Genomic DNA, 27,761 nt, shown 5'->3' with positions numbered 1-27,761 from the left:
CTCATTGAGCGTTACAGAAGCCCGCACCTATGATGGAGTCAGCAGGAGCAGCGACCACCCCTCTTCCCACGATGGAGGAGAGAGTCCTTCATCACACGTCCATCCTCCATCGCATCGGATCAGTGATGGATCTAATGATGGAGAGGATGGATCGTTGGGAGAGGAGTGGTCTCCCTACTACCCCACCTACCCTCCCACCAGCAACTCTACCATCTCCCCCAGCGGGATCTGGTTCCAGCGCTCTGCGCATTACGCCTCCGAGGGAGTACGATGGAGCAGCGGCGGGGTTCCAGGGATTCCTGCTTCAACTAGACCTCTACCTGGCCACCGTTCGGCCAGCTCCCTCGGACGAGGAGAGTGTGAGTGTCCTCGTCACTTGCCTTACGGGTAGAGCCCTGGAGTGGGCCAATGCTGTCTGGAACGGGCCCGACTCAGCGAGGGGCAACTACCCGGAGTTCATCCGCCGTTTCCGGGCCATGTTCGATCACCCTCCGGAGGGCCGAGCGGCGGGTGAGAGGTTGTTCCATCTCAGGCAGGGGACGAGGAGCGCGCAGGACTTCGCGCTGGATTTCCGGACCTTGGCCGCTGGAGCAGGGTGGAACGACAGGGCCCTGATAGACCATTACAGGTGTAGCCTGAGAGAGGACGTCCTCAGGGAGCTGGCTTTTCGGGACACTACGCTTAGCCTGGATGAACTGATAGACCTGTCGATCCAGTTAGACCATCTGCTAGCTGCTCGCGGACGTTCTGAAAGGGTCCTGTTAGTTCCACCTCCTGACCCTCCCGCTCCTATCCCGATGGAGCTAGGAGGGGCCACGTCTAGGGAGATCGGAGGAGGAGGCTCCTCCTGTACCAGTTGTGGCCGGAGAGGGCACACTTCAGGTCGGTGCTGGAGGAGTTCATCTGGGAGTCGAGAGGGCAGGCAGAACACTACTCAGTCACCCCAGGTGAGTCAGCACCACACTCTCCCAGAGTTTCCTGTTGGTCACATGTTTTTATTAATTTGTTTCCTTACATTTTTTCCTTCTCTCCAGCATAAGGCGCTAGTCGATTCAGGCGCAGCTGGGAACTTTATAGATCACGGACTCGCTCAGAGGTTGAGGATTCCGTTAGTAAAAGTAGACCCCCCTTTTCCCGTGCACTCTTTAGATAGTTATGAGTACCTCGTCATGCCGTACGGGTTAAAGAATGCTCCAGCTATCTTTCAATCCTTTGTGGATGAGATTCTCAGAGACCTGCACGGACAGGGTGTGGTAGTGTATATTGACGATATTTTGATCTACTCCGCTACACGCACCGCGCATGTGTCTCTGGTGCGCAAGGTTCTTGGGCGACTGCTGGAGCATGACCTGTACGTGAAGGCGGAGAAATATGAGTTTTCCAAACGAGCCGTTTCCTTCCTGGGTTATCGCATTTCCAGCTCGGGGGTGGTAATGGAGGGTGACCGCGTCAAGGCCATGCGTAATTGGCCGATTCCGACCACGGTAAAGGAGGTGCAGCGGTTCTTAGGGTTTGCCAATTACTACCGGAGGTTTATCCGGGGTTTTGGTCAGGTAGCAGCTCCTATTACCTCACTGCTGAAGGGGGGGCCGGTGCGTTTGCAGTGGTCAGCAGAGGCGGACGGAGCTTTCCGTAGGTTGAAGGCGCTGTTCACTGAGGCGCCGGTGTTGGCGCATCCGGACCCTTCTTTGGCGTTCATAGTAGAGGTGGACGCATCCGAGGCTGGGGTTGGAGCGGTGCTCTCATAGCGCTCGGGTACGCCACCGAAGCTCCGCCCCTGTGCCTTTTTTTCGAAGAAGCTCCGGCCAGCGGAGCGGAATTATGATGTGCGGGACAGGGAGTTGTTGGCTATGGTTAAGGCCCTGAAGGTGTGGAGACACTGGCTTGAGGGGGCTAAGCACCCTTCCCTTATCTGGACTGACCACAGTAACCTGGAGTATATCCGATCAGCTAGGAGACTGAATCCTCGTCAGGCAAGGTGGGCCATGTATTTCACCAGATTTCGTTTTACTATCTCGTATCGACCAGGTTCCCTCAACACTAAGGCTGACGCGCTGTCCCGCCTCTATGACACTGAGGACCGGTCCATCGATCCTACTCCCATCATTCCGGCGGCTAAGCTGGTGGCACCAGTAGTATGGGAGGTGGACGCGGACATCGAGCGGGCGCTAAGGGAGGAACCTGCGCTTCCACAGTGTCCGGAGGGTCGTAGGTACGTGCCGCTCGCTGTTCGTGATCAATTGATTCGATGGGCTCATAGTCTACCCTCGTCGGGTCACCTAGGTATTTCTAGGACAGTGCGAGGTCTTAGGAGGAAGTACTGGTGGCCCACCTTGGTGAGGGATGTGCGATTCTATGTCTCCTCCTGTTCGGTGTGCGCCCAGAGTAAGGGTCTTAGGCACCTGCCACGAGGGAAATTACAACCCCTCCCCGTTCCACAGCGGCCGTGGACCCATCTATCGGTGGATTTTCTTACTGACCTTCCCCCCTCTCAGGGGAACACAACGATCCTGGTCGTTGTGGATCGGTTCTCTAAGTCCTGCCGTCTTATCCCGTTGCCCGGTATCCCTACGGCCCTGCAGACTGCGGAGGCCCTTTTCACACATGTCTTCCGGCACTACGGGGTACCCGAGGATATAGTTTCTGATCGGGGTCCCCAGTTTACCTCCCGTGTGTGGAGGGCATTTATGGAACGTCTGGGGGTCTCGGTCAGCCTGACCTCAGTGTATCACCCGGAGAGTAATGGGCAGGTGGAGAGAGTGAACCAGGAGGTGGGTAGGTTTCTGCGGTCGTATTGCCAGGACCAGCCAGGGGAGTGGGCGAGATACATCCCCTGGGCAGAAATGGCCCAGAACTCACTAAGCCACTCCTCTACCAACATGTCACCATTTGAGTGTGTGTTGGGGTACCAGCCGGTCCTGGCACCATGGCATCAGAGCCAGACTGAGGCTCCTGCGGTGGAGGAGTGGGTGCAGCGCTCTAATGAGACCTGGAGGGCCGTCCAGGAGTCATTACGCCAAGCGAGTGGACGGCAGAAGAAGAGCACTGACCGTCACTGCAGTGAGGCCCCCGTGTTTGCACCAGAACCTGCCCCTCCGCTTGCCCTGCCGGAAGCTGGGTCCGCAGTGTGTAGGGCCATTTAAAGTCCTGAGGAGAATAAACAAGGTTTGTTATCGATTAATACTTCCTTCGTATTATCGCATTAACCCCTCGTTTCACGTGTCTCTCCTCAGGCCGGTGTTAGCTGGTCCCATGCAGCAAGGTGAGGTTCCGGAGGTCCCTCCGCCCCCTCTGGACATCGAGGTGTCCCCGGCATACACGATACGAGCTATTCTGGACTCAAGACGCCGGGTGAGGGGCCTGCAGTACCTCGTTGACTGGGAGGGGTACGGAGGTGCTGGGTCCCGGTGGGGGATATTCTGGATCCATCTATGTTGAGAGAGTTCCATCGCCTCCATCCGGATCGCCCTGCGCCTCGGCCCCCGGGACGTCCCCGAGGCCGGCGTCGGCGCACTGCGGGAGCTGCGCGTCAGGGGGGGGGGGGGGGTACTGTCACGAATATTACCAAAGGTGACTCCCCTTCTTGTTCGGGTGGCACTCGGCGGTCGTCGTCGCCGGTCTACTAGCTGCCACCGATCCTTTGTTCTGTGTTCGTTTGGTTTTGTCTAATTGTTTTCAACCTGTTCCTTGTTTGGTTGTTTGGGGTTGGGGTGGGGTTATTTAAGTTCGTTCAGCCCGCTTCTGTTTGTGCGGGCTTGTTCATCTGTATGTGTTAGAGTGGTTAGTGTTTTCATTTGGGTTTCTCGCTGTCCTTTAATTTTTCACGATAGGGTACTTTTGTTCTGTAGTTATACCTGGTTTGGTATACTATTTTTGTTCCTGTGATTATTTCTGGACATTAAAGCGTGTTTTTCCCGCATCCTTTGCTCTCTGCGCCTGACTCCACACCTATTCACTCATTGATCGTTACAACCTACCCCAACAGATCCACAGATTATGCAATCTCAATCACACTCCACACTGCCCTTTCTCACCTGGACAAAGAAACACCTATGTGAGAATGTTGTTAATCGACTATAGCTCAGCGTTCAACACCATAGTTCCCACGAAGCTCTTCACTAAGCTAAGGACCCTGGGACTAAACACCTCCCTCTGCAACTGGATCCTGGACTTCCTGACGGGCCGCCCCCAGGAGATAAGAGTAGACAACAACACGTCTGCCACGCTGATCCTTAAAACTGGGGCCCCTCAGCGGTGTGTACTTAGTCCCCTCCAGTATTCCCTGTTTATGCACAACTGCGTGGCGAAACACGACTCCAACACCATCATTACATTTGCTGATGACACAACAGTGGTAGGCCTGATCACTGACAACAATGAGTACCTCTGTGGAGATGGGAGAACCTTCCAGAAGGACAACCATCTCTGCAGCACTCCACCAATCAGGCCTTTATTGTAGAGTAGCCAGACGGAAGCCTCTCCTCAGTAAAAGGCACATGACAGCCCAATTGGAGTTTGCCAAAAGGACTCTGAGACCATGAGAAACAAGATTCTCTATTCTATTCTGAAGAAAAAAAGATTAAACCCTTTGGCCTGAATGACAAGCGTCACGTCTAGAGGAAACCTGGCACCATCCCTAAGGTGATGCATGGTGGTGGTAGCATCATGCTGTGGGGATGTTTTTCAGCGGCAGGGACTGGGACACCAGTCAGCATCGAGGGAAAGATGAATGGAGCTAAGTACAGATTGATCCTTGATGAAAACCTGCTCCAGACCTCTGGCTGGGGTGAAAGTTCACCTTCCAACAGGACAACGGCCCTAAGCACACAGCCAAGACAACAGGAGTCTCGGAATGTCCTTGAGTGGCACTGCCAGACCCCGGACTTGATTTTGATCGAACATCTCTGGAGAGAACTGAAAATAGCTGTGCAGCGATGCTCCCCATCCAATTGTGACAGAGCTTGAGAGGATCTTCAGAGAAGAATGGGAGAAATTCCCCAAATACAGGTGTGCCTAGCATGTGGTGCCATACCCAAGAAGACTCGAGGCTGTAATTGCTGCCAAAGGTGCTTCAACAAGGTACTGAGTAAATGGTGTGAATACTTATGTAAATGTTTTTTTAATTTTAATACATTTTGTAGAAATTTCTAAAAAAACGTTTTTTTACTTTGTCATTATGGGGTATTGTGTGTAGATTAAAGAGGGGGGGGGGGACTATTGAATCAATTTTAGAATTAGGCTGTAACATAACAAAATGTGGAAAAAGTCAAAGGGTATGAATACATTCCGAATGAGCTGTAGATATAGAACAAAAAGACTGGGACGTGCTTCTGGCAACCAAACTAATAAAATGAACGACCAGCTGGCTTGGGTAGCAACTCTAGATTTGTGTCAGGACTATACCTTGTGTAAGGATGAAATAGTATGAATAAATGTATTTTAAAAAATGACAATATGTAAATCATTATTTGAATATGTTGGTGACCCATTGAATAAAAGTGACAATGCCTGAGAGGCCGGTGTTTGGAGGATATATTGGCAGGGTTCGCCGGCCCTCGGCTTCATCTCGGTCATAACAACACCCGTGCCAATATATCCCTCAAACACCGGCTTCTCTGGCAATTATTATTATTATTATTATTTACCAAACATTTGTTAGGTCTTGTTGCATGGCATCATCTAAAGTGTGGGCTTTTATTTTTAAAAATATGGACATTGGTAGTCATTCCAGTAACTACCTGATGCTCCTTAAGATCTCAAAATAGAACATATCAATGGTAAAGTAATAAGCATACAACACAGGAAAGGAAATATATTGAACATTGTATTCTCAAAAACTGTAGTGGACTTGAGGAAGAGTTGTAATGTGAATGTTTTGCTAATGTTGTCAACCACGCAAACACGATCTAATCATAAAACAGGAAGATGTAGCCGACAGACAACAGCTGGCCGGACTGGACCATTTTTCTCTTTAGATGTTTATTCCCTCATTAGTGCTGGTATATATTTTTAAATTTAACCAGGTAAGTCAGTTAATTAAAAACAAATTATTATTTACATTGACAGTCTAGGAACAGTTAATTGCCTTGTTCAGGGACATAACAGCATATTTTACCTTGTCAGCTCGGGGATTCAATCTCACAACCTTTCAGTTAGTGGCCCAACACTCTAACCACTAGGTTACCTGCCTGGGATTGAGGTAGAAATGTTACATGTATGATTTGCAGGTAGACATTTTACATGTATAACATTTAAACGCTTCCAGTGCTTCAGCCTTTTAACTGCAGACTATTTTCACACATGGCTTTGTTTGGCTGCGCCTTTACTGGGCATTTATACTGTAGGTAGTAACTCTTTAAATGTACTGGGATAGTTCAGCAAAATAATGTATTCAGGTATTTGTTTCCTTACCTCATAAATATTTACTTCTTAGGGCTAGGGTCTAGTTTCCTGAATTTACACCTGTAAGACGTGCCCAAAGTAAACTGCCTGAAACTCAGGCCCAGAATCCAGGATATGCACATAATGGGTTGCATTGGATAGAAATCATTTTGAAGTTTCGAAAACTGTTAAAGTAATGTCTGAGACTATAATAGAATTGATTTGGCAGACAAAAATCAGAAGAAAATCAGACCAGAATTTTTTGTTGTTGAGCTCCCTGGCTCTTATTATGGAAACCTATTGTTTCTATGTAACTCCGTCACCCAGATTGCAATTCCTATGGCTTCCACTAGATGTCAACAGTCTTTATTTAAGGTTTCAGGCTTGTTTTTTGAAAAACTAACAAGTATTTGGAGAATTTGTTAGTGGACCACCTGGAGCAAATTGGTCTTTCGGCGCGAGAGGGAGAGGGTGCGCACATTTTTAATTTCCTATTGAACATACTACTTTCCGTGTGAAATACTATAGTTTATTTACATTCTAGAGTACCTGAGCATTAAATAGAAATGTTGTTTGACTTGTTTGGACAAAGTTTACTGGTAGTCTTTAGGACTCCTTTGTCTGCATGTTGAACGAGTGGATTACTGAAATCAATGGTGCCAACTAAACAGACTTCTTGGGATATAAAGAAGGATTTTATCGAACAAAATGACCAGTCATGTTGGAGCTGGGACCCTTGGAATTGCAAACAGAGGACGATCTTCAAAGGTAAGTGATTTATTTAATCGCTATTTGTAATTTTGTGAAGCTGGTTGAAAAATATGTTGATGTGGGGCACTGTCAACTGACAATTGCATGGTATGCTTTTGCCGTAAAGCCCTTTTGAAATCTGACAACGCAGTTAGATTAACAAGAAGTTAAGCTTTTAAATAATATAAGACACTTGTTTTGTCATGAATGTTTAATTTTACGAATATTATTTTGAATTGCCGCCTTCCAATTTCACCGGATGTTGTCGGCAGGTGTCCCGCTGACGGAACACCTAGCCCTAAGATAAAATATTTATTAACCATTGATATGTTCTAGGGGCCACTTTGAGACCATAAGGAGAATCTGTCACGTTTTGACCTTTATTTCCTTTTGTTTTGTCATTATTTAGTATGGCCAGGGCGTGATTTGGGGTGGGCAGTCTATGTTTGTTTTTCTATGATTTGGGTATTTCTATGTTTCGGCCTAGTATGGTTCTCAATCAGAGGCAGGTGTCATTAGTTGTCTCTGATTGAGAATCATACTTAGGTAGCCTGGGTTTCACTGTGTGTTTGTGGGTGATTGTTCCTGTCTCTGTGTTTGCACCAGATAGGACTGTTTTGAGTTTTCACATTTCTTGTTTTTGTTAGTTTGTTCATGTGAAGTGATTGATTAAAACATGAATCAAAACAACCACGCTGCGCTTTGGTCCGCCTCTCGTTCAGATGAAGAAAACCATTACAGAATCATGCACTGCTGATAGAAATTACATTTGTCACTCAGAGGATTAATATAATTTAGTAGCCCACACCACACAAAAATACTTCATTAACAAAAGGCTAAGCTGTGTTCCAATATATTTCACTTGTGATTTTCATGAATAGGAATATTTTCTAGGAAGATTTATGTCCGTTGCGTTATGCTAATTAGTGTCAGATGATGATGGGATGGGGTGTCACTAGAGGCTAATGATCTCATGAATCATTATTAAATACTTTAAAAGTTGCTTATAAATGTGTGAACAACTAGGTTACTAACATTTGCAAATGTGGGAGTGATGATTAAGAAATGATGAATAAACTATTTACTATTCCAATATAAATGCTTTATTACGTGGAGTAATTATAAAGTGATACCAAGTTTGTGTGATTGTTGGTTTGGTTTTTAGCCAAATAGTGATATTATTTCACCAGTTAAGTTAATGTAATAGCACAGACTTTCTAAACCCAGAGGTGCAACATCGTGAGACTTCCAGGAACGCTTGCGAAGCAGACCAACCCGGGGTTTGTTTCACTTCTTTCATTGACTTCCCATTCTTCCTTAGTTGTTTCTCGAAATCTAAAGGCACAACCTAGATTTGAGTCTTAAGTAGTTGAACATCTTATTACTCCAACCTTGTGAAATTGTCAACGGTGTGTACAGGAGGCGAAGTCAGGTGCAGGAGAGCAGAGTGTCGTGAACAGGCGCACTTGAATTCCGTTCCACAAAATACAGCACATAAAAACAATAATGTGCCAAAAACAAGGAACATGGCAAAAGTAAAGCGCCCGACAATAATCCACATCACAAACAAACAATTACACACAAAGACATGGAGGGGAAACAGAGGACTAAATACATGCAGTAATTATGGAATGAAAACCATGTGTGTAATGGGACGAGACAAAACCAATGGAAAATGAGAAATGGAGCGGCGATGGCTAGAAAGCCGGTGACGTCGATCGCTGAACGCCGCCCGAACAAGGAGAGGAGCCGACTTCGGTGGAAGTCGTGACAGAAAGTGACAAACTGACACATTTTCAAATGTCCTATTTTCTCAAAAACAACTTTATATCAAAGGAGTGCCTTTGATTTGATGGCCTGCACATTCATAGTTTGGCGTGAGAAGACGGTTAGACCTGATGACATGTTTCTGCCCATGACATTGCCTTGAAGCGTGATCGTGGGATTTCTATTGGAGAAGCAGTTTCTACCTATCTTCATACTGTACTGTCTTTACTTTGCCTTGTCAATGGAAAATACAGAACATTCTGCAGTTATACCCTGCATTTATTAATTTTTCAAATAATTTTTACTTATTTTTAAAAATACATCTTTCCTTGGCTTATCTACATAACATGATCTGGTCATAGCCTGAATCTTCCCGGACTTCCTGCATCTAAATGAATAACATCACTTTATCACTCTCTCTCTCTCTCCCTCTCTATCTGACATGTCTGACTACTTCTCCAGACCAGGGGAGCGAGGCCTCCTCTCATACGGAACAGGCAAATGTTGCACTTTTACAGTCAATTATTACTTTACTGTTTCTCGTTCTGAACAACAGACTCTTTCGGTCATAAAAATGCAATAAAAATGCAATACTGAGAGAAAACAAAGAGAGGCTTGGAATTTTAAAAACATTTTAATTAGAAATGTGATTTTGTATATAAAAATAACTGGACATGCTCCACACACTTCATTAGTTTTCAATAGGTTTTACAAATACATAGTCAGATAGTCAGGCACTGTTTATTTTTTGTTCACATTTTTCCCTTTTCAGTTTTGTCGGGACATAAAAGCAGACATCATCAATCTATTTAATAACATACATTAACTAATTTAGTCAGCACTCAAATTATTTTTATTTCTGCAACACAACTGGTGTTCAAAGTAATACAGAGGGATAGATGGAAAAGAAGCATTGAATTCACATCACAAGTGACCTCACAATTTTTCCCTAGAAAAACGAAAGGGCTGCTCAGATTTACAGAACCCACCTCTGATATAAACTATATATACAAAAGAATGTGGACAACCCTTGAAATGAGTGGATTTTGCTATTTCAGCCCCACCCGTTGCTGACAGGTGTATACAATTGCGCGCACAGCCATGCAATCACCATAGACAAACATTAGCAGTAGAATGAACATACTGAAGAACCCAGTGACTTTCAATGTGGCACCGTCATAGGATGCCACCTTTCCAAAAAGGCATTTGTCAAATTTCTGCCCTGCTAGAGCGGCCCCAGTCTACTGTAAGTGCTGTTATTGTGAAGTGGAAACGTCTAGGAGTAACAACGGCTCAGCCTCGAAGTGGTAGGCCACACAAGCTCACAGAACGTGACCGCTGAGTGCTGAAACACTACCAAGTTCCAAACTGCCTCTGGAAGCAACGTCAGCACAAGTACTGTTCATGAAATGGGTTTCCATGGCCAAGCAGTGACACACAAGCCTAAGATCACCATTCGCAATGCCAAGTGTCGGCTGGAGTGGTGTAAAGCTTGCTGCCATAGGACTGGAGCAGTGGAAAAGAGTTCTCTGGAGTGATGAATCTTGCTTCACCATCTGGCAGTCCAATGGACAAATCTGGGTTTGGCGGTTGCCAGGAGAACGCTACCTGCCTGGATGCATAGTGCCACATTCAAAGATTGGTGGAGGAGGAATAACGGTCTGGGGCTATTTTTCATGGTTCGGGCTAGGCCCCTTAGTTCCAGTGATGATGGGAAATCTTAACGCTACAGCACACAATGACTTACTAGATTATTCTGTGCTTCCAATTTTGTGGCAACAGTTTGGGGAAGGCCCTTTCCTGTTTCAGCCTGACAAATGGTTTGTTGAAACCAGTATGGAAGACCTTGACTAGCCTGCACAGAGCCCTGACCTTAACCCGCCAGGCCTAATCGCCCAACATCAGTGCCCTACCTCACTCATGCTCTTGTGGCTGAATTGAAGCAAGTCCTCGAAGCAATGTTCCAACATCTAGTGGAAAGCCATCCCAGAAGAGCATAGGCTGTTACAGCAGCAAAGGGGGGACCAACCCCATATTAATGACCATGATTTTGGAACGAGATGTTCGACGATCAGGTGTCCATATACTTTTGGTCATATATTGTATTTATTCAGAGAGCTGTAGGCGACTGAAATGAGTACTGGATCCTTTTGCATTTTGTCTTGAGTAGGTTATTTTCTGCAGCTTGAGGCATCAGTCATAAAGTATACGAACATATCCCTGAAGCATTTTACAGAACATGACAGTCCTCAGAGATGACATTTTTTTTGTGTGATGAATTAGTCTCGTGATGGATATCATCTTGGGTGAATGAATACTGTGTGGCAACTCGCCAGTGCATACTTTACCTCCATTTTAATGGATTTAGATCTGTACAACTTAGCTGTACCTTGAGTAAAAGGACAATTGTATTTAGTAGTGTTGTGTTATCCCATGTGGACTGGGCACTGGTAGGTGTATGGTGCTTAAATAAATCATATCAATCAATGAAAACCTCTATGTGTGACCAGGAGTATAGCTGGTGGAAATGGATTGGGGTCAGCTATGGTATTTCACTGTAGGGCCTCACTTTAGGGGCCTCACTTTAGCACAAATAAACAAAGATCAATCACTAGACCAGTTTGGAGAATACGTACAATAGGCTCAGGCCCAAACAATGGGAACGACACTGCAACATAGTTTGAACGCATTCTAAATATTATTTTTTTAACAACACAACACAGGATGTTCAAACTGGCATGCTTAAAATCAATAATGACCATATTCTTTGTTGTCAACATCATTATATTTTTTTTATGATGGAGTACAAGTATCCTGCATTGTTGGAATAATTTTTTCCATCCAGTATTTAAAAAAAAAACTGGAATACTTTTAGAAGTATATATTTTAACAATTACATGATTTAAAGTCTTCCTAGACATTTAAGGACGGACCACTCTTAAACTGGTGTTTCTGCAACTTCCCGAAGCACTGAGAGCAATGTCACTTACTGATGACAACACTGGCAGACTACAACATTGCGAATTGCACACACCTAAACAGATTCTTTCAATTATCAGCTTGAGATGGGAAGTCATAGTGAAAGAGAAGGTAACGCAGCAATGTAAACAACAAGAAGGGATTAGAAGCCCCATCCTGCATGAATCCTCTCTGTACTCTGGACTCTGGCCAGGAGGGAAGTGTTTGTCTTGTCTGCCATGGCCAACACAAGATGGAACATCACAATTATACTGTATTTGTTCTGTTGGGGTCCCCTGAGGGTCCCTTCCTGCATCTCTGTTTGTCTTTTCTCCGTCCTTAACAATGGCTACTCCCTATGAAATTCTTTAGTGATCCTCACATGTCCCATGTCCACTTTCTTGCTCTATTTTTCCCCCAATTTCCACTGCATAAGAAAATGTTCCACGAGGTGACCATCCTGAGCAATGACGATGGCCTTCCTCTCCTAGATTGCATGGTTGCTGTAGCTGATGTATGTTTGTTTTGTGGTGAAAGCTGAAAGAGAAGAGAAAGAAGGAGATGAGATCAACGTAGAGACAAGGTCAGCGCAACGTCAAAGTTATTGCTGTACTGTATACACTGTGGTTTGTAAGTAGTGGTACAGCATTTCTACTTTGTGCTTAGTACATTGACAGGTGGATATCAATGATGACATATCCAGAAACATAAATTATGTTGTATCCACCTAAGAGTAAATACCATGTCGTTTCAGCTACAGGTTGGACCAAGTTTCATATATAGATGTATCTGTAGGTACACTGAGTATACAAAACATTATGAACACCTGCTCTTTCCATGACATAGACTGACCAGGTGAATCCAGGTGAAAGCAATGATCCCTTACTGATGTCACTTGTTAAATCCACTTCTATCAGTGTAGATGAAGGGGAGGAGATGGGTTAAAGAAGGATTTTTAAGCCTTGAGACAATTGAGACATGGATGATGTACTTATGTGTGCAATTCAGAGGGTGAATGAGCAAGACAAAAAATTGAAGTGCCTTTGAACGGGGTATGGCAGTTGGTGCCTGGTGCACGAGTTTGTGTCAAGAACTGAAACGCTGCTGGGTTCTTCACAATCAACAGTTTCCCGTTTGTATCAATAAATGTCCACCACCCAAAGGATACCCAGCCAACTTGACACAACTGTGTGAAGCATTTGAGTCAACATGAGCCAGCATCCACTTGGAACACTTTTGACAGCTTGTAGAGTCCATGCACTGAAAAATTGAGGATGTTCTGAAGGAGGGAGGAATCAATATTAGGAAGGTGTTCTTAATGTATGGAATACTCAGTGTATGTGTTTGAACAGTAGTGTGTGTGTACATTAAAATAACATCAAATTGGTCAAAAATACAGTGGTCAATAAAGTCCATTGTTCATATTGTAAATGACTTTTGTAGCTGGAAATGGCAGATTTTTTTATGGAATATCTACATAGGTGGACAGAGGCCCATTATCAGCAACCACCAGTCCTGTGTTCCAATAGAAAGTTGTTTTGGCTAATCCAAGTTTATCATTTTAAAAGGCTGATTGATGATTAGAAAACCCTTTTGCAATTATGTTAGCACAGCTGAATAAAAAATCTGCCATTTCCAGCTACAATAGTCATTTACAACATCAACAATGTCTACACTGTATACAGTGCCTTGCGAAAGTATTCGGCCCCCTTGAACTTTGCAACCTTTTGCCACATTTCAGGCTTCAAACATAAAGATATAAAACTGTATTTTTTTTGTGAAGAATCAACAACAAGTGGGACACAATCATGAAGTGGAACGACATTTATTGGATATTTCAAACTTTTTTAACAAATCAAAAACTGAAAAATTGGGCGTGCAAAATTATTCAGCCCTCTTAAGTTAATACTTTGTAGCGCCACCTTTTACTGCGATTACAGCTGTAAGTCGCTTGGGGTATGTCTCTATCAGTTTTGCACATCGAGAGACTGAATTTTTTTCCCACTCCTCCTTGCAAAACAGCTCGAGCTCAGTGAGGTTGGATGGAGAGCATTTGTGAACAGCAGTTTTCAGTTCTTTCCACAGATTCTCGATTGGATTCAGGTCTGGACTTTGACTTGGCCATTCTAACACCTGGATATGTTTATTTTTGAACCATTCCATTGTAGATTTTGCTTTATGCTTTGGATCATTGTCTTGTTGGAAGACAAATCTCCGTCCCAGTCTCAGGTCTTTTGCAGACTCCATCAGGTTTTCTTCCAGAATGGTCCTGTATTTGGCTCCATCCATCTTCCCATCAATTTTAACCATCTTCCCTGTCCCTGCTGAAGAAAAGCAGGCCCAAACCATGATGCTGCCACCACCATGTTTGACAGTGGGGATGGTGTGTTCAGCTGTGTTGCTTTTACACCAAACATAACGTTTTGCATTGTTGCCAAAAAGTTCCATTTTGGTTTCATCTGACCAGAGCACCTGCTTCCACATGTTTGGTGTGTCTCCCAGGTGGCTTGTGGCAAACTTTAAACGACACTTTTTATGTATATCTTTAAGAAATGGCTTTCTTCTTGCCACTCTTCCATAAAGGCCAGATTTGTGCAATATACGACTGATTGTTGTCCTATGGACAGAGTCTCCCACCTCCCACCAGCTGTAGATCTCTGCAGTTCATCCAGAGTGATCATGGGCCTCTTGGCTGCATCTCTGATCAGTCTTCTCCTTTTATGAGCTGAAAGTTTAGAGGGACGGCCAGGTCTTGGTAGATTTGCAGTGGTCTGATACTCCTTCCATTTCAATATTATTGCTTGCACAGTGCTCCTTGGGATGTTTAAAGCTTGGGAAATCTTTTTGTATCCAAATCCGGCTTTAAACTTCTTCACAACAGTATCTCGGACCTGCCTGGTGTGTTCCTTATTCTTCATGATGCTCTCTGCGCTTTCAACGGACCTCTGAGACTATCACAGTGCAGGTGCATTTATACGGAGACTTGATTACACACAGGTGGATTGTATTTATCATCATTAGTCATTTAGGTCAACATTGGATCATTCAGAGATCCTCACTGAACTTCTGATGAGAGTTTGCTGCACTGAAAGTAAAGGGGCTGAATAATTTTGCACGCCCAATCTCCCTCTCCTCACTGATTGTTAGATTGTCACTGTTGTCGTTAAACTAAATAAATGTTTTTAAGATAAAGGCCTATGTGTAGATGTTATGTAACGCCACACCATGCTCAGCATCCTCGTCCTTTTGCCATCAAATATTTGCAATGTTGCATTCAATATAAACAACTACAGTAAATTGTCTACAATGTATTTTTGGGGAACATCTCTGTACTTTTGTTATCAGTGGAATAAAAATTGCAGGGGCTAAATAATCCCCAAAATACTGTAGGCTAGCTCTCAGTGAATCATCACGATATGCATCCGTCATGAAGATTTACCTACAAACAGGGAGTCTATCTCTATTGACAGACATTACCGACTTAGTCCCCTCTTTTCTTTTCTGAGGGAAGCGAGCCAGCTGTGTGGATGAGTGTTTTGGCCATCACCTGAGACATTTTCTGCTGAGTCAATGGTTGAAATCACTATTTACCACAGTTGTATAAAGCCAGAGTCTGTCCCAGAAACCACTAAGCATTTTTATTGCTATTGAAATTAGAGGGAGATGGACTCAAGCAGAGAGAGGTTCAGCTGGTTCAGAAAGGAAACTCATTTACCTCTCAATTAATTACACCGGGCTTTGAGCACAAAGCCACAAATCTGAGCCAAACTGCTGAAAATATACCTGTTCAGCATATTGAACAGTGTCTTTCTGTGATAGCCAACTGAATGCGTTGAAATTCTAAAATAAAACATGGTTGTTATTATATATGGTGTATAACAAGCTTTGAAATGGATCTCATACATTCAATACAATACAATAGGTTAATTGTGTATGGCGTTGAGGTATCTGGTGAAGTAGGACTATACAGTACACCACTCCTGGTATTAATGCCCTCCTTAATGATATCCACACACAGTGGAGATTTTGAGCTTATCATGGAATGTTTTAATGCCTCCCTCAACTCACAAACGGACTTAAAATAAAAAATGGCAGCTCATTTCCTACATCAATCGAAGTTTAAAATAACAACGACGCAAGGTGGCCAGTAAATAATGATTTGGAGACTTTGCTTTCCACCTCTTAAACCAATTTATTCACGTCATTTACAGTGCCTGAAGGGTAAAATACATTTAACATTTAAAGACACACAAGGGTGCTCTCAGCCAAGGCTGACATGTACACTGAACAACAATATAAACACAACATGTAAAGTGTTGGTCCCATATTTCATAACCTGAAATAAGGTGAAGCATATCAAGAAGCTGATTAAACAGCATGCTCATTACACAGGTGCACCTTATGCTGGGGACAATAAAAGGCCACTCTAAAATGTGTAGTTTTGTCACACAACAATGCCACAGATGTCTCAAGTTTTGAGGGAGTGTGCAAGTGGCATGCTGACTGCAGGAATGTTGCCAGAGAATAAGAAATTCATTTCTCTACCATAAGCCGCCTCCAGCGTTGTTTTAGATAATTGTGGGTGAGCAGTGTGCTGATGTCAACGTTGTGAAAAGAGTGCCCAATGGTGGCATTGGGGTTATGGTATGGGCAGGCACAAGCTACGGACAACGAACACAATTCCATTTTATCTATGGCAATTTGAATGTACAGAAATATCGTGACGAGATCATGAGGCCCATTGAGAGGCCCATTTCTTTTAATAAGGTATCTGTGACCAACAGAGGCATATCTGTATTCCCAGTCATGTGAAATCCATAGAATAGTGCCGAATTAATGTATTTCAATTGACTGATTTCCTCATATGAACTGTAACTCAGTAAAATCTTTGAAATTATTGCACGTTGCATTTACAGTGCCTTGCGAAAGTATTCGGCCCCCTTGAACTTTGCGACCTTTTGCCACATTTCAGGCTTCAAACATAAAGATATAAAACTGTATTTTTTGTGAAGAATCAACAACAAGTGGGACACAATCATGAAGTGGAATGACATTTATTGGATATTTCAAACTTTTTTAACAAATCAAAAACTGAAAAATTGGGCGTGCTAAATTATTCAGCCCCCTTAAGTTAATAGTTTGTAGCGCCACCTTTTGCTGCGATTACAGCTGTAAGTCGCTTGGGGTATGTCTCTATCAGTTTTGCACATCGAGAGACTGACATTTTTTCCCATTCCTCCTTGCAAAACAGCTCGAGCTCAGTGAGGTTGGATGGAGAGCATTTGTGAACAGCAGTTTTCAGTTCTTTCCACAGATTCTCGATTGGATTCAGGTCTGGACTTTGACTTGGCCATTCTAACACCTGGATATGTTTATTTTTGAACCATTCCATTGTAGATTTTGCTTTATGTTTTGGATCATTGTCTTGTTGGAAGACAAATCTCCGTCCCAGTCTCAGGTCTTTTGCAGACTCCATCAGGTTTTCTTCCAGAATGGTCCTGTATTTGGCTCCATCCATCTTCCCATCAATTTTAACCATCTTCCCTGTCCCTGCTGAAGAAAAGCAGGCCCAAACCATGATGCTGCCACCACCATGTTTGACAGTGGGTATGGTGTGTTCAGGGTGATGAGCTGTGTTGCTTTTACGCCAAACATAACGTTTTGCATTGTTGCCAAAAAGTTCAATTTTGGTTTCATCTGACCAGAGCACCTTCTTCCACATGTTTGGTGTGTCTCCCAGGTGGCTTGTGGCAAACTTTAACCAACACTTTTTATGTATATCTTTAAGAAATGGCTTTCTTCTTGCCACTCTTCCATAAAGGCCATATTTGTGCAATATACGACTGATTGTTGTCCTATGGACAGAATCTCCCACCTCAGCTGTAGATCTCTGCAGTTCATCCAGAGTGATCATGGGCCTCTTGGCTGCATCTCTGATCAGTCTTCTCCTTGTATGAGCTGAAAGTTTAGAGGGACGGCCAGGTCTTGGTAGATTTGCAGTGGTCTGATACTCCTTCCATTTCAATATTATCGCTTGCACAGTGCTCCTTGGGATGTTTAAAGCTTGGGAAATCTTTTTGTATCCAAATCCGGCTTTAAACTTCTTCACAACTGTATCTCGGACCTGCCTGGTGTGTTCCTTGTTCTTCATGATGCTCTCTGCGCTTTTAACGGACCTCTGAGACTATCACAGTGCAGGTGCATTTATACGGAGACTTGATTACACACAGGTGGATTGTATTTATCATCATTAGTCATTTAGGTCAACATTGGATCATTCAGAGATCCTCACTGAACTTCTGGAGAGAGTTTGCTGCACTGAAAGTAAAGGGGCTGAATAATTTTGCATGCCCAATTTTTCAGTTTTTGATTTGTTAAAAAAGTTTGAAATATCCAATAAATGTCGTTCCACTTCATGATTGTGTCCCACTTGTTGTTGATTCTTCACAAAAAAATACAGTTTTATATCTTTATGTTTGAAGCCTGAAATGTGGCAAAAGGTCGCAAAGTTCAAGGGGGCCGAATACTTTCGCAAGGCACTGTATATTTTTGTTCAGTGTATATATAGCATATATTAGTCTTCACCTTATAACTCACCTTGTGTTTCAAGGCTCTCACACAACTCAGACTTGGCTTCTCCGTTGGGACGTAGGCTCGCCTTGGGGTTGAACTTGTTGGACATGGTGGCAGCTGTGACCACAGCCTTGAGGCTGCGTGTGCGTTTGGGAACGTTCTGCTCCGGGTGCCTGAGGATCACGTAGACCTTGGGCATGTACAGCATCCCCAGAGAGACAGATGCACTCAGGCTCACAGAGATGGTCAGCGTGGTTGTCTGGATGTACATCTGTAAAGTAATGTCATGGAGACTCTGTTAGACCTACGGATCGAAATTGGTTAAGTTTAGGGTTAAGATTAGGGTTAATGTAACCGGTGTCGGGAACCATACACAATCTGCCGGGCTATATTCCCTGCCTAAAGTTAATAAAGAGCACTAAGAATCGACAGTTACTGCTCCACCACATCCCTGGTGGTTTACTCTAGATGTTAATGCTCATGTCAAACCCTCTTTCCTTATCTGCGGTTAAACACTTCTGTCCATTTGTCCTTGCTGTATGTCCTTCATGAAGAGACGGAAATTATTTGTGAAGGACACAACATACACCGTACAATCCATGACAAAGCTTTACTCTTCATCAAAGTTCTTGTGCCTGTGTAACGAGTACGTGTAATAGAGTATACACTGTAAGCCTAAAGCATATGAGACATGTTTCTTGGTCACTATTATTCATTACATTTCACATGACAGAAGTCAATTATTAATAAAGGTATCTGTTGGTAGGATGGCTTGATCCTCTCTTCATAACCCCCCATTACACACGCACGCACGCACGCACACACACACACACACACACACACACACACACACACACAACCACCACCACCACCGCGGTGCACGCATCCAAGACTCTCTTGTTTGTTGATTTTCGGCAGTGCTTGTTTTAACATGGCCATCACGTCAACCTTTAAAACGGAATGTCATAACACCAGCCTATCTGCCCTATTCTGATTCACTACAAGCTGCCCCATAAAAAACGAAATAACCTCATGAATTTTTTATCCATGGCTGAACATTGTGAATCACAGGGGAGGGCCTTGCTGATCAGCAGTCTCCCTCACTCAATTTTAAGTGTTTGCAAAGCAGAACTGTGTTAATTAGGCCATCTTATTGAGAACATTAAATGGGAGGGACAGGCTCGTATGAATTGTAATGTATACAGTTCATTGTTACAAATACTGATCACCTAACTTGATGAGGGAAAAGCAATTAAAGGTTGGGCTAATAGAAGATGGTATAGACCCAAATTATTTTATAACATGACACTGTATGACCCAACCTAAAACAAACATAATCCACACTGACACATCTCGTTTAACATGTAATGAAATCAATAAATATCAATAATGTGTTAACCTGTAAGGTATTTGACTGAGAGACCATTATAATTCTAATCTGTTCAGTTTGACTAGACCTTCGTAGCTAGCTATCTTAACGCAGCAAGAGATTCCCTCCTGCTGTTTCATCAACATAGTGTAGCATCCCCAGACTTCTGCTAGTGTGTCTTTGTTTGTTTTTGTTACGTCTAACCCTCTAAGACGCTCCGCTTTCTCTCCAGATTGCTTTGCTTAACATCTAGGTGAAGTACAGCACCATCGAGAATAGTGGATGGGACGTTACCCGGCACAGCCAGAAGAGGACTGGCCACCCCACATAGCCTGGTTCCTCTCTAGGTTTCTTCCTAGGTTTTGGCCTTTCTAGGCAGTTTTTCCTAGCCACCGGGCTTCTACACCTGCATTGCTTGCTGTTTGGGGTTTTAGGCTGGGTTTCTGTACAGCACTTTGAGATATCAGCTGATGTACGAAGGGCTATATAAATACATTTGATTTGATTTGATTTGTTAAAGGAGCAGATGCCAGCGGTGGTAGAGCCTCTCACAGCTGTGGAGACACAGACCACTAGTGCTCTGCTCTGGGCTGTGTTTGGCTCTGCTGTCTTATGGGGGGATTCAGGACCCAAGTTGTTATCCATGGATTAATTTAAGAACAAGTAAATAAACGGGGACAATCAGGACAAGTTGTAGTGGGAAATTATTTGATCGATTACTTGGTTTATGTTATCTGCTGCTGTATTGTACTAATGGTTCAACTTTACTTGACACCCACCGTCATATTACGTTATGACACAGTCATAACCATGTCATAACAGTTGACATGACATGTCATAACCTGTCATAATGTGGTCATAACACTGCCACGACCCATATATTTACACCTGTTGTGACATATATTGCGTTATATTTTGGCAGAGAATCAAAAAGTTTCCCTGCCAAGAAGTTTCCTTTAGTTTGAAAGTTTGTTTCATAAGACCTTTGTTGTGTAATGAATTTTTTGCAATCATGTTTTTTTTCATCATATTTTAAATAACTTAAAAATACACTTTATGACACTGTCAAGAAGCATTATGACCATCCTGTGTCACAGGTAACCACATTAAGTGTTTTAATAGGGCTTAGGGCCACCACGAGCTGCCAAAACAGCTTAATTTGCGCCTTGGCATGGATTCTACAAGTGTCTGGATGGATGCGACACCATTCTTTCACGAGAAATTCCATAATTTGGTGTTTTGTTGATGGAAAACGCTGTCTCGGGCGCCACTCCAGAATCTCCTGTAAGTGTTCAATTGGATGGGATCTGGTGAAACACACACACACACACACACACACACACACACACACACACACACACACACACACACACACACACACACACACACACACACACTTTAAACCCCCTATGCTACTTTGAGACCCATCTTTCAAAGTCACTTTTCTTCTAGCCAAAATAATGGACAACTGGGCAATTAAGCATGATGGGATGTTAACTTCTAAACCCTCATACCATCGACTGATGTTATTTTGACCATATCATAGTCTAAAGGCGGTTCATTCAATTCTTCACATTTTTCACGACTTTGTCAGTGAACTTGTTCTTAATAAATCTAAATAATTGTTTAGTGTTTCTGTATCAATATGGACTTTTTATAAATTCAATTCCTTTATGGTCATTTTGACTCCAGTGTCAGTATGTCAGACTGTCAGAGACATTGAAGGTAGGAATACTTCTATATGCATCTATTGTACAGTCGTGGACAAAGGTTTTGAGAATGACAAAAATAGTAATTTTCACAAAGTCTGCTGCCTCAGTTTGTATGATAGAAATTTGCATATACTCCAGAATGTTATGAAGGGTGATCAGATGAATTGCAATTAATTGTAAAGTCCCTCTTTGCCATGCAAATGAACTGAATCCCCACTACATTTCCACTGCATTTCAGCCCTGTCACAAAAGGACCAGCTGACATCATGTCAGTGATTCTCTCATTAACACAGGTGTGAGCGTTGACGAGGACAAGGCTGGAGATCACTCTGTCATGCTGATTGAGTTTGAATAACAGACTGGAAGCTTCAAAAGGAGGGTGGTGCTTGGAATCATTGTTCTTCCTCTGTCAATCGTGGTTACCTGCAAGGAACCGCATCATTGCTTTGCACAAAAAGGGGTTCAAGTCCAGCAAGCGCCAAGACCATCTCCTAAAGTTGATTCAGCTGGTGGATTGGGGCACCACCAGTACAGAGCTTGCTCAGGAATGGCAGCAGGCAGGTGTGAGTGCATCTGGACTGCAGAGAACTGGGGTAATGTCATTTTCTCTGATGAATCCCCTTTCCGATTGTTTGGGGCATCCGGAAAAAAGCTTGTCTGGAGAAGACAAGGTGAGCGCTACCATCAGTCCTGTGTCATGCCAACAGTGAAGCATCCTGAGACCATTAATGTGTGTGGTTGCTTCTCAGCCAAGGGAGTGGGCTCACAATTTTGCCTAAGAACACAGCCATGAATAAAGAATGGTACCAACACATCCTCCGAGAGCAACTTCTCCCAACCATCCAGGAACAGTTTCGTGACTAACAATGCCTTTTCCAGCATGATGGAGCACCTTGCCATAAGGCAAAAGTGATAACTAAGTGGCTCGGGGAACAAAACATCGATATTTTGGGTCCATGGCCAGGAAACTCCCCAGACCTTAATCCTATTGAGAACTTGTGGTCAATCCTCAAGAGGCGCGTGGACAAACAAAAACCCACAAATTCTGACAAACTCCAAGCATTGATTATGAAGAATGGGCTGCCATCAGTCAGGATGTGGCCCAGAAGTTAATTGACAGCATGCCATTGTGGATTGCAGAGGTCTTGAAAAAGAAGGGTCAACACTGCAAATATTGACTCTTTGCATCAACTTCATGTAATTGTCAATAAAAGCCTTTGACACTTATGAAATGCTTGTAATTATACTTCAGTATTCCATAGTACCATCTGACAAAAATATCTAAAGACACTGAAGAAGCAAACTTAGTGAAAATTTATATTTGTGTCATTCTCAAAACTTTTGGCCACGACTGTATATAGCTGCCTTCGTGTTGCAGGACCCCAGGAAGAGTAGCTGCTGCCTTGACAACAGCTAATGGGGATACATAATAAATACAAATACAAAGCATGTCATCCTTTAATGCAGAGTTGACCATTAGAATTCATTCACTGTACAATCTGAACATTTTAATTACTAGTTCTGTTGAATAAGCCTAAAATTAACTGTCCACCATGGGGCTGTGAGTGTATATCAGAGCAAACCCATTTTCAGACTGTGACTAAGACAGTAGACTGGCTGGATCATTCGCCTGTACTTCTCCCCTAATTTGCCTCTTCCTCAGCACATTCAGAGCTGTGCATATTGGAGGAGTGCTATTGGCAGACCTGCACATATAGAACATATGTTTTTCTACAGACCTGCATTTCTTTAGCGAGCGTAAGATTGTACTTTTCTATACCATGTATGACTGTAATAAGGTAGTGGTTAGAGCGTTGGAATAGTAACCGGAAGGTTGCAAGTTCAAATCCCCGAGCTGACAAGCTACTAATCTGACGTTCTGCCCCTGAACAGGCAGTTAAGTTAACCCACTGTTCCTAGGCTGTCATTGAAAATAAGAATTTGTTCTTAACTGACTTGCCTTGTTAAATAAAGGTTAAAAATAATAATAATAATCTGTGCATATAATAATCTGCCAATGGGATGCAAATTCTTCAAATGGTAAAATACTTGATATATGCAATACAAGAACCCGGATAAGCTCTGAATTTACACAGAGAGCTGTATTCTCAGAGAAGTAGCTACTGTACGGCAAATCTAAAAAAAGTTTTTCTTTGAATCTGGAGACATAATTTTAAATTATACATATCCTCAGAGGGCGGAGGGGAACAGTTGGGGTGATCTTGACCTGATATAGATGGAGCACCTTGTGTACTCGCCTATGGTTATAACTGGTAATAACTAAGTATGATTGTGTACAAAATCAAACCTACCTTAGATATATGCTTAGTTGCAGTCAAAACAGCTCATAAAAGTCTGTCAGTGGTATAAATACTTGGTAGAATTGTAGTACAGAAACCAGCTACCCTCTGAATGTACAGATAGTGCAATATTGGTGTGTATTCTCCAAAAAATAGAAGTCACAGTGCATTCAGAAAGTATTCAGACCCCTTGACTTTTTCCACACTTTCTTATGTTACAGCCTTGTTCTAAAAATATATATATATTTTTTAATGCCCTTCATTAATCTACCCGCAATACCCCATAACGACAAAGCAAAAACAGGTAGTTGTACATTTTATCAAATGTATTAAACAAATGAAATATTACATTTACATAAGTATTCAGACACTTTACTAAGTACTCTCTTAAAACACCTTTGGGAGCGATTACAGCCTCGATTCTTCTTGGGTATGATGCTACAAGCTTGGCACACCTGTATTTGGGGAGTTTTCCCCATTCTTCTCTGCAGGTCCTCTCAAGCTCTGTCAGGTTGGAATGGGAGCGTCGCTGCACTGCTATTTTCAGGTCTCTCCAGATATTTTTGATCGGGTTCAAGTCCGGACCCTGGCTGGGCCATTCAAGGACATTCAGAGTCTTGTCCCGAAGCCACTCCTGCCTTGTCTTGGCAGTGTGCTTGGGTCGTTGTGCTGTTGGAAGGTGAACCGTCGCCCCAGTCTGAGGTTCTGAGCAGTCTAGAGCAGGTTTTCATCAAGGATCTCACTGTACTTTGTTACGTTCATCTTTCTCTCGATCCTGACTAGTCTCCCAGTCTCTGCCGCTGAAAAGCTTCCCCACAGCATGATGCTGCCACCACCATTCGTCACCGTAGTGATAGTGCCAGGGTTCCTCCAGACGTGACGCTTGGCATTCAGTCCAAACAGTTCAATCTTGGTTTTGTCAGACCAGAGAATCTTGTTTCTCATGGTCTGAGAGTCCTTTAGGTGCCTTTTGGCAAACTTCAAGCAGGCTGTCATGTGCCTTTTACTGAGGAGTAGCTTCCATCTGCTCACTCTACCATGAAGGCCTGATTGGTGGAGTGCTGCAGAAATGGTTGTCCTTCTGGAAGGTTCTCCCATCTCCACAGAGGGACTCTGGAGCTCTGTCAGAGTGACCATCGGGTTCTTGTTCACCTCCCTGACCAAAGCCTTTCTCGCCCGATTGCTCAGTTTGGCTGGATGGCCAGCTCAAGGAAGAATATTGGTGGTTACAAACTTATTCCATTGAAGAATAATGGAAGCCACTGTGTTCTTGGGGACCTTCAATTCTGCAGAAATGCTTTGGTAACCTTCCCCAGATCTGTGCCTCGACACAGTCCTGTCTCAGAACTTTACGGACAATTCCTTCAACCGCATGGCTTGGTTTTCGCTCTGACATGCACTGTCATCTGTGGGACCTTATATAGACAGGTGTGTGCCTTTCCAAATCATGTCCAATCAATTCAATTTACAACTTGTCCACCTGTGTTAGAAACATCAAGGATGATCAATGGAAACAGGATGCGCCTGAGCTAAATTCCAAGTCTTTATGGCAAAGAGTCTGAATACTTATGTAAATAAGGTATTTCTGTTTTTTATTTTTAATACATTTGCAAAAAAAACAACGTTTTCTCGCTTTGTCATTATGGGTTATTAAGCGGTACCGATGCACCAAGTCTGGAACCAACAGGACCCTGAACAACTTCTACCCCTAAGCCATAAGACTGCTAAATAGTTAACCAAATAGCTACCTGCACTATCTCTATTGACCCCCTTTGCACTAACTCTTTTGACTCATCACATATTCTGCTGCTACTGCTTATTATCTATGTTGTTGCCTAGTTCCTCTACCTACATATACATATCTACCTCAATTACCACCTACGCCTGCACATCGACTCGGTACTGTAGCCAAGTTATTGTCACTCATTGTGTATTTCTCCTTGTGTTATTATCATTCCTATATTTTGTACATTTTTTTTGTCTCTGCATTTTTGGGAAGAGCCCGTAAGTAAGCATTTCACTGTTAGTCTACTAAACACCTGCTGTTTACATAATGTGTGACAAATAACATTTAATTTGATATTTTAACACCATGTTTACATCATGTTGGTACTATGTTTGTTGAGAGCTTTACACTTATTAGTCTATAGTTACTGTATCTGATGTGATGACTACTGTGTGAAGTAACTGAGTACTGATGATCCTTTGACTTCTGTGATTACTTTACTGTTTTTTTTCGCTGTCTGTTTTTGCTCTGGTTTATAACTCCGATGTGCATTGGAGTCAACTGTAAGAGACTTTGAAGGTAGGAATTGCCAGTCTCCAGACCTGAACCCAATAGAAAATCTTTGGAAAGAGCTGAAAGTCTGTATTGCCAGGCGACAGCCCAGAAACCTGAAGGATCTGGAGAAGGTCTGTATGGAGAGGGCCATACAGACTTGCAAAATCAGCAGTGTATCAAATACCTGTTCTCCCTACTGTAGCTGCCTTCATTTTGCAGGACCCCAGGAAGAGTAGCTGCTGCCTTGACAGCAGCTAATGGGGATACATAATAAATATAAATACAAATACAAAGCATATCGTCCGTTAATGCAGTGTTGACCATTAGAATTCATTCACTGTACAATCTGAACATTTTAATTACTGTTTGGCATTGCAGTTCTGTTGAATAAGCCTAAAATTAACCGTCCACCATGGGGCTGTGAGTGTATATCAGAGCAAACCCATTTTCAGACTGTGACTAAGACAGTAGACTGGTTGGATCATTCGCCTGTACTTCTCCCCTAATCTGCCTCTTCCTCAGCACATTCAGAGCAGTACATATTGGAGGAGTGCTATTGGCAGACCTACACATATAGAACATATGATTTCTATGAACCTGCATTTCTTTAGCGAGCTGGATGTAGATGGGCATTTATTGGGATGACTCAGGCGTCAGTCATGACCACTGAAAAACAAGGTCAAATCAGGAAGTTCAGCTCCCCTTTAACACCAACCTTCCCACCACTGTTGACCTTATGCCTCACCTTAAGACAAAAAAAAGCAATTTTTTTGTTTTCATACATTTTTACGGTATAGCCAATTTTGACTTTGCGGCTGGCCCATCTAGTGAAAAACGCTTAGCTCTGCCTCCAGGATAAGATTCATCCTAATAAAATGCCAATGTGCGAGCTGCATAACATGTTAGGTTAGATTACTCGTTGGTTATTACTGCATTGTCGGAACTAGAAGCACAAGCATTTAGCTACACTCGCATTAACATCTGCTAACCATGTGTATTTGAGAAATAAAATTTGATTTGATTTGATTTGATATGCTCCATCTTAAGACTGATGAATAAAAAGCACTTTCAATATCCGTTATTGACTAACATTCTTCCTGGGAAACAGTGCCGCTTCTAGGTTTTAGTCATAGTTTGTATGGCATATTTAAACAACAGGCTATGAATCATTTCAATATTAATTTCAATTTCACAGCCTCACAATGGTTTCAGTGGTAATAGTCTAATTAAACCAATAAAGATTTTTTTTCCCCCCGGGGACTCTAATGTGGTGTATCTGGAGAACGTGATTTACAAAGTGACTACAATGTTTTGGCCTTGATTAGCTTCTTGTCCAATCCCCTCCTCTCCCTCTAGGAAAGCACAGGGCAACAGCTTCATGCTTGTGTCATGTAGCCGATGCAACCAGTATGAAATCCTAGATCTTATCCAGGCCTCTGTGCTCTGTCCCATTGATCCTCATTGTGTTCTATTAGGCCTCTGGGACAGCTGTACAATAATGAATAATGTTGTTTACATATGAAAAAACATAAAAATAAAGAAAGTTGCACACTCCATATATACAGTGCCCTGCGAAAGTATTCGGCCCCCTTGAACTTTGCGACCTTTTGCCACATTTCAGGCTTCAAACATAAAGATATAAAACTGTATTTTTTTTGTGAAGAATCAAC

The 27,761-nt window shown here is 43.1% G+C and overlaps 1 protein-coding gene across 1 annotated transcript in view; it reads right to left on the bottom strand.

Annotated features, from left to right (window-relative positions):
- Window positions 1-10,888: 10,888 nt before the first annotated feature.
- The window catches only part of LOC110527736 (metabotropic glutamate receptor 4), a 340,536-nt gene continuing 323,663 nt past the window's right edge, over window positions 10,889-27,761 (bottom strand). Inside the window, exons 10-11 of the mRNA XM_021609206.2 lie at window positions 18,454-18,700; window positions 10,889-12,393 (exon numbers count right to left, since the gene is read on the bottom strand). Coding sequence (XP_021464881.1) covers window positions 12,344-12,393; window positions 18,454-18,700 — 297 coding nt within the window. The 3' untranslated portion in view covers window positions 10,889-12,343. The remainder of the gene's footprint in view (window positions 12,394-18,453; window positions 18,701-27,761) is intronic.

The sequence above is a fragment of the Oncorhynchus mykiss genome, chromosome 7, assembly GCF_013265735.2.
Source record: "Oncorhynchus mykiss isolate Arlee chromosome 7, USDA_OmykA_1.1, whole genome shotgun sequence".
Taxonomy (NCBI): domain Eukaryota; kingdom Metazoa; phylum Chordata; class Actinopteri; order Salmoniformes; family Salmonidae; genus Oncorhynchus; species Oncorhynchus mykiss.
Note: the sequence above shows the minus strand (reverse complement) of the source record. Positions and strands in the feature narration are given on the sequence as shown.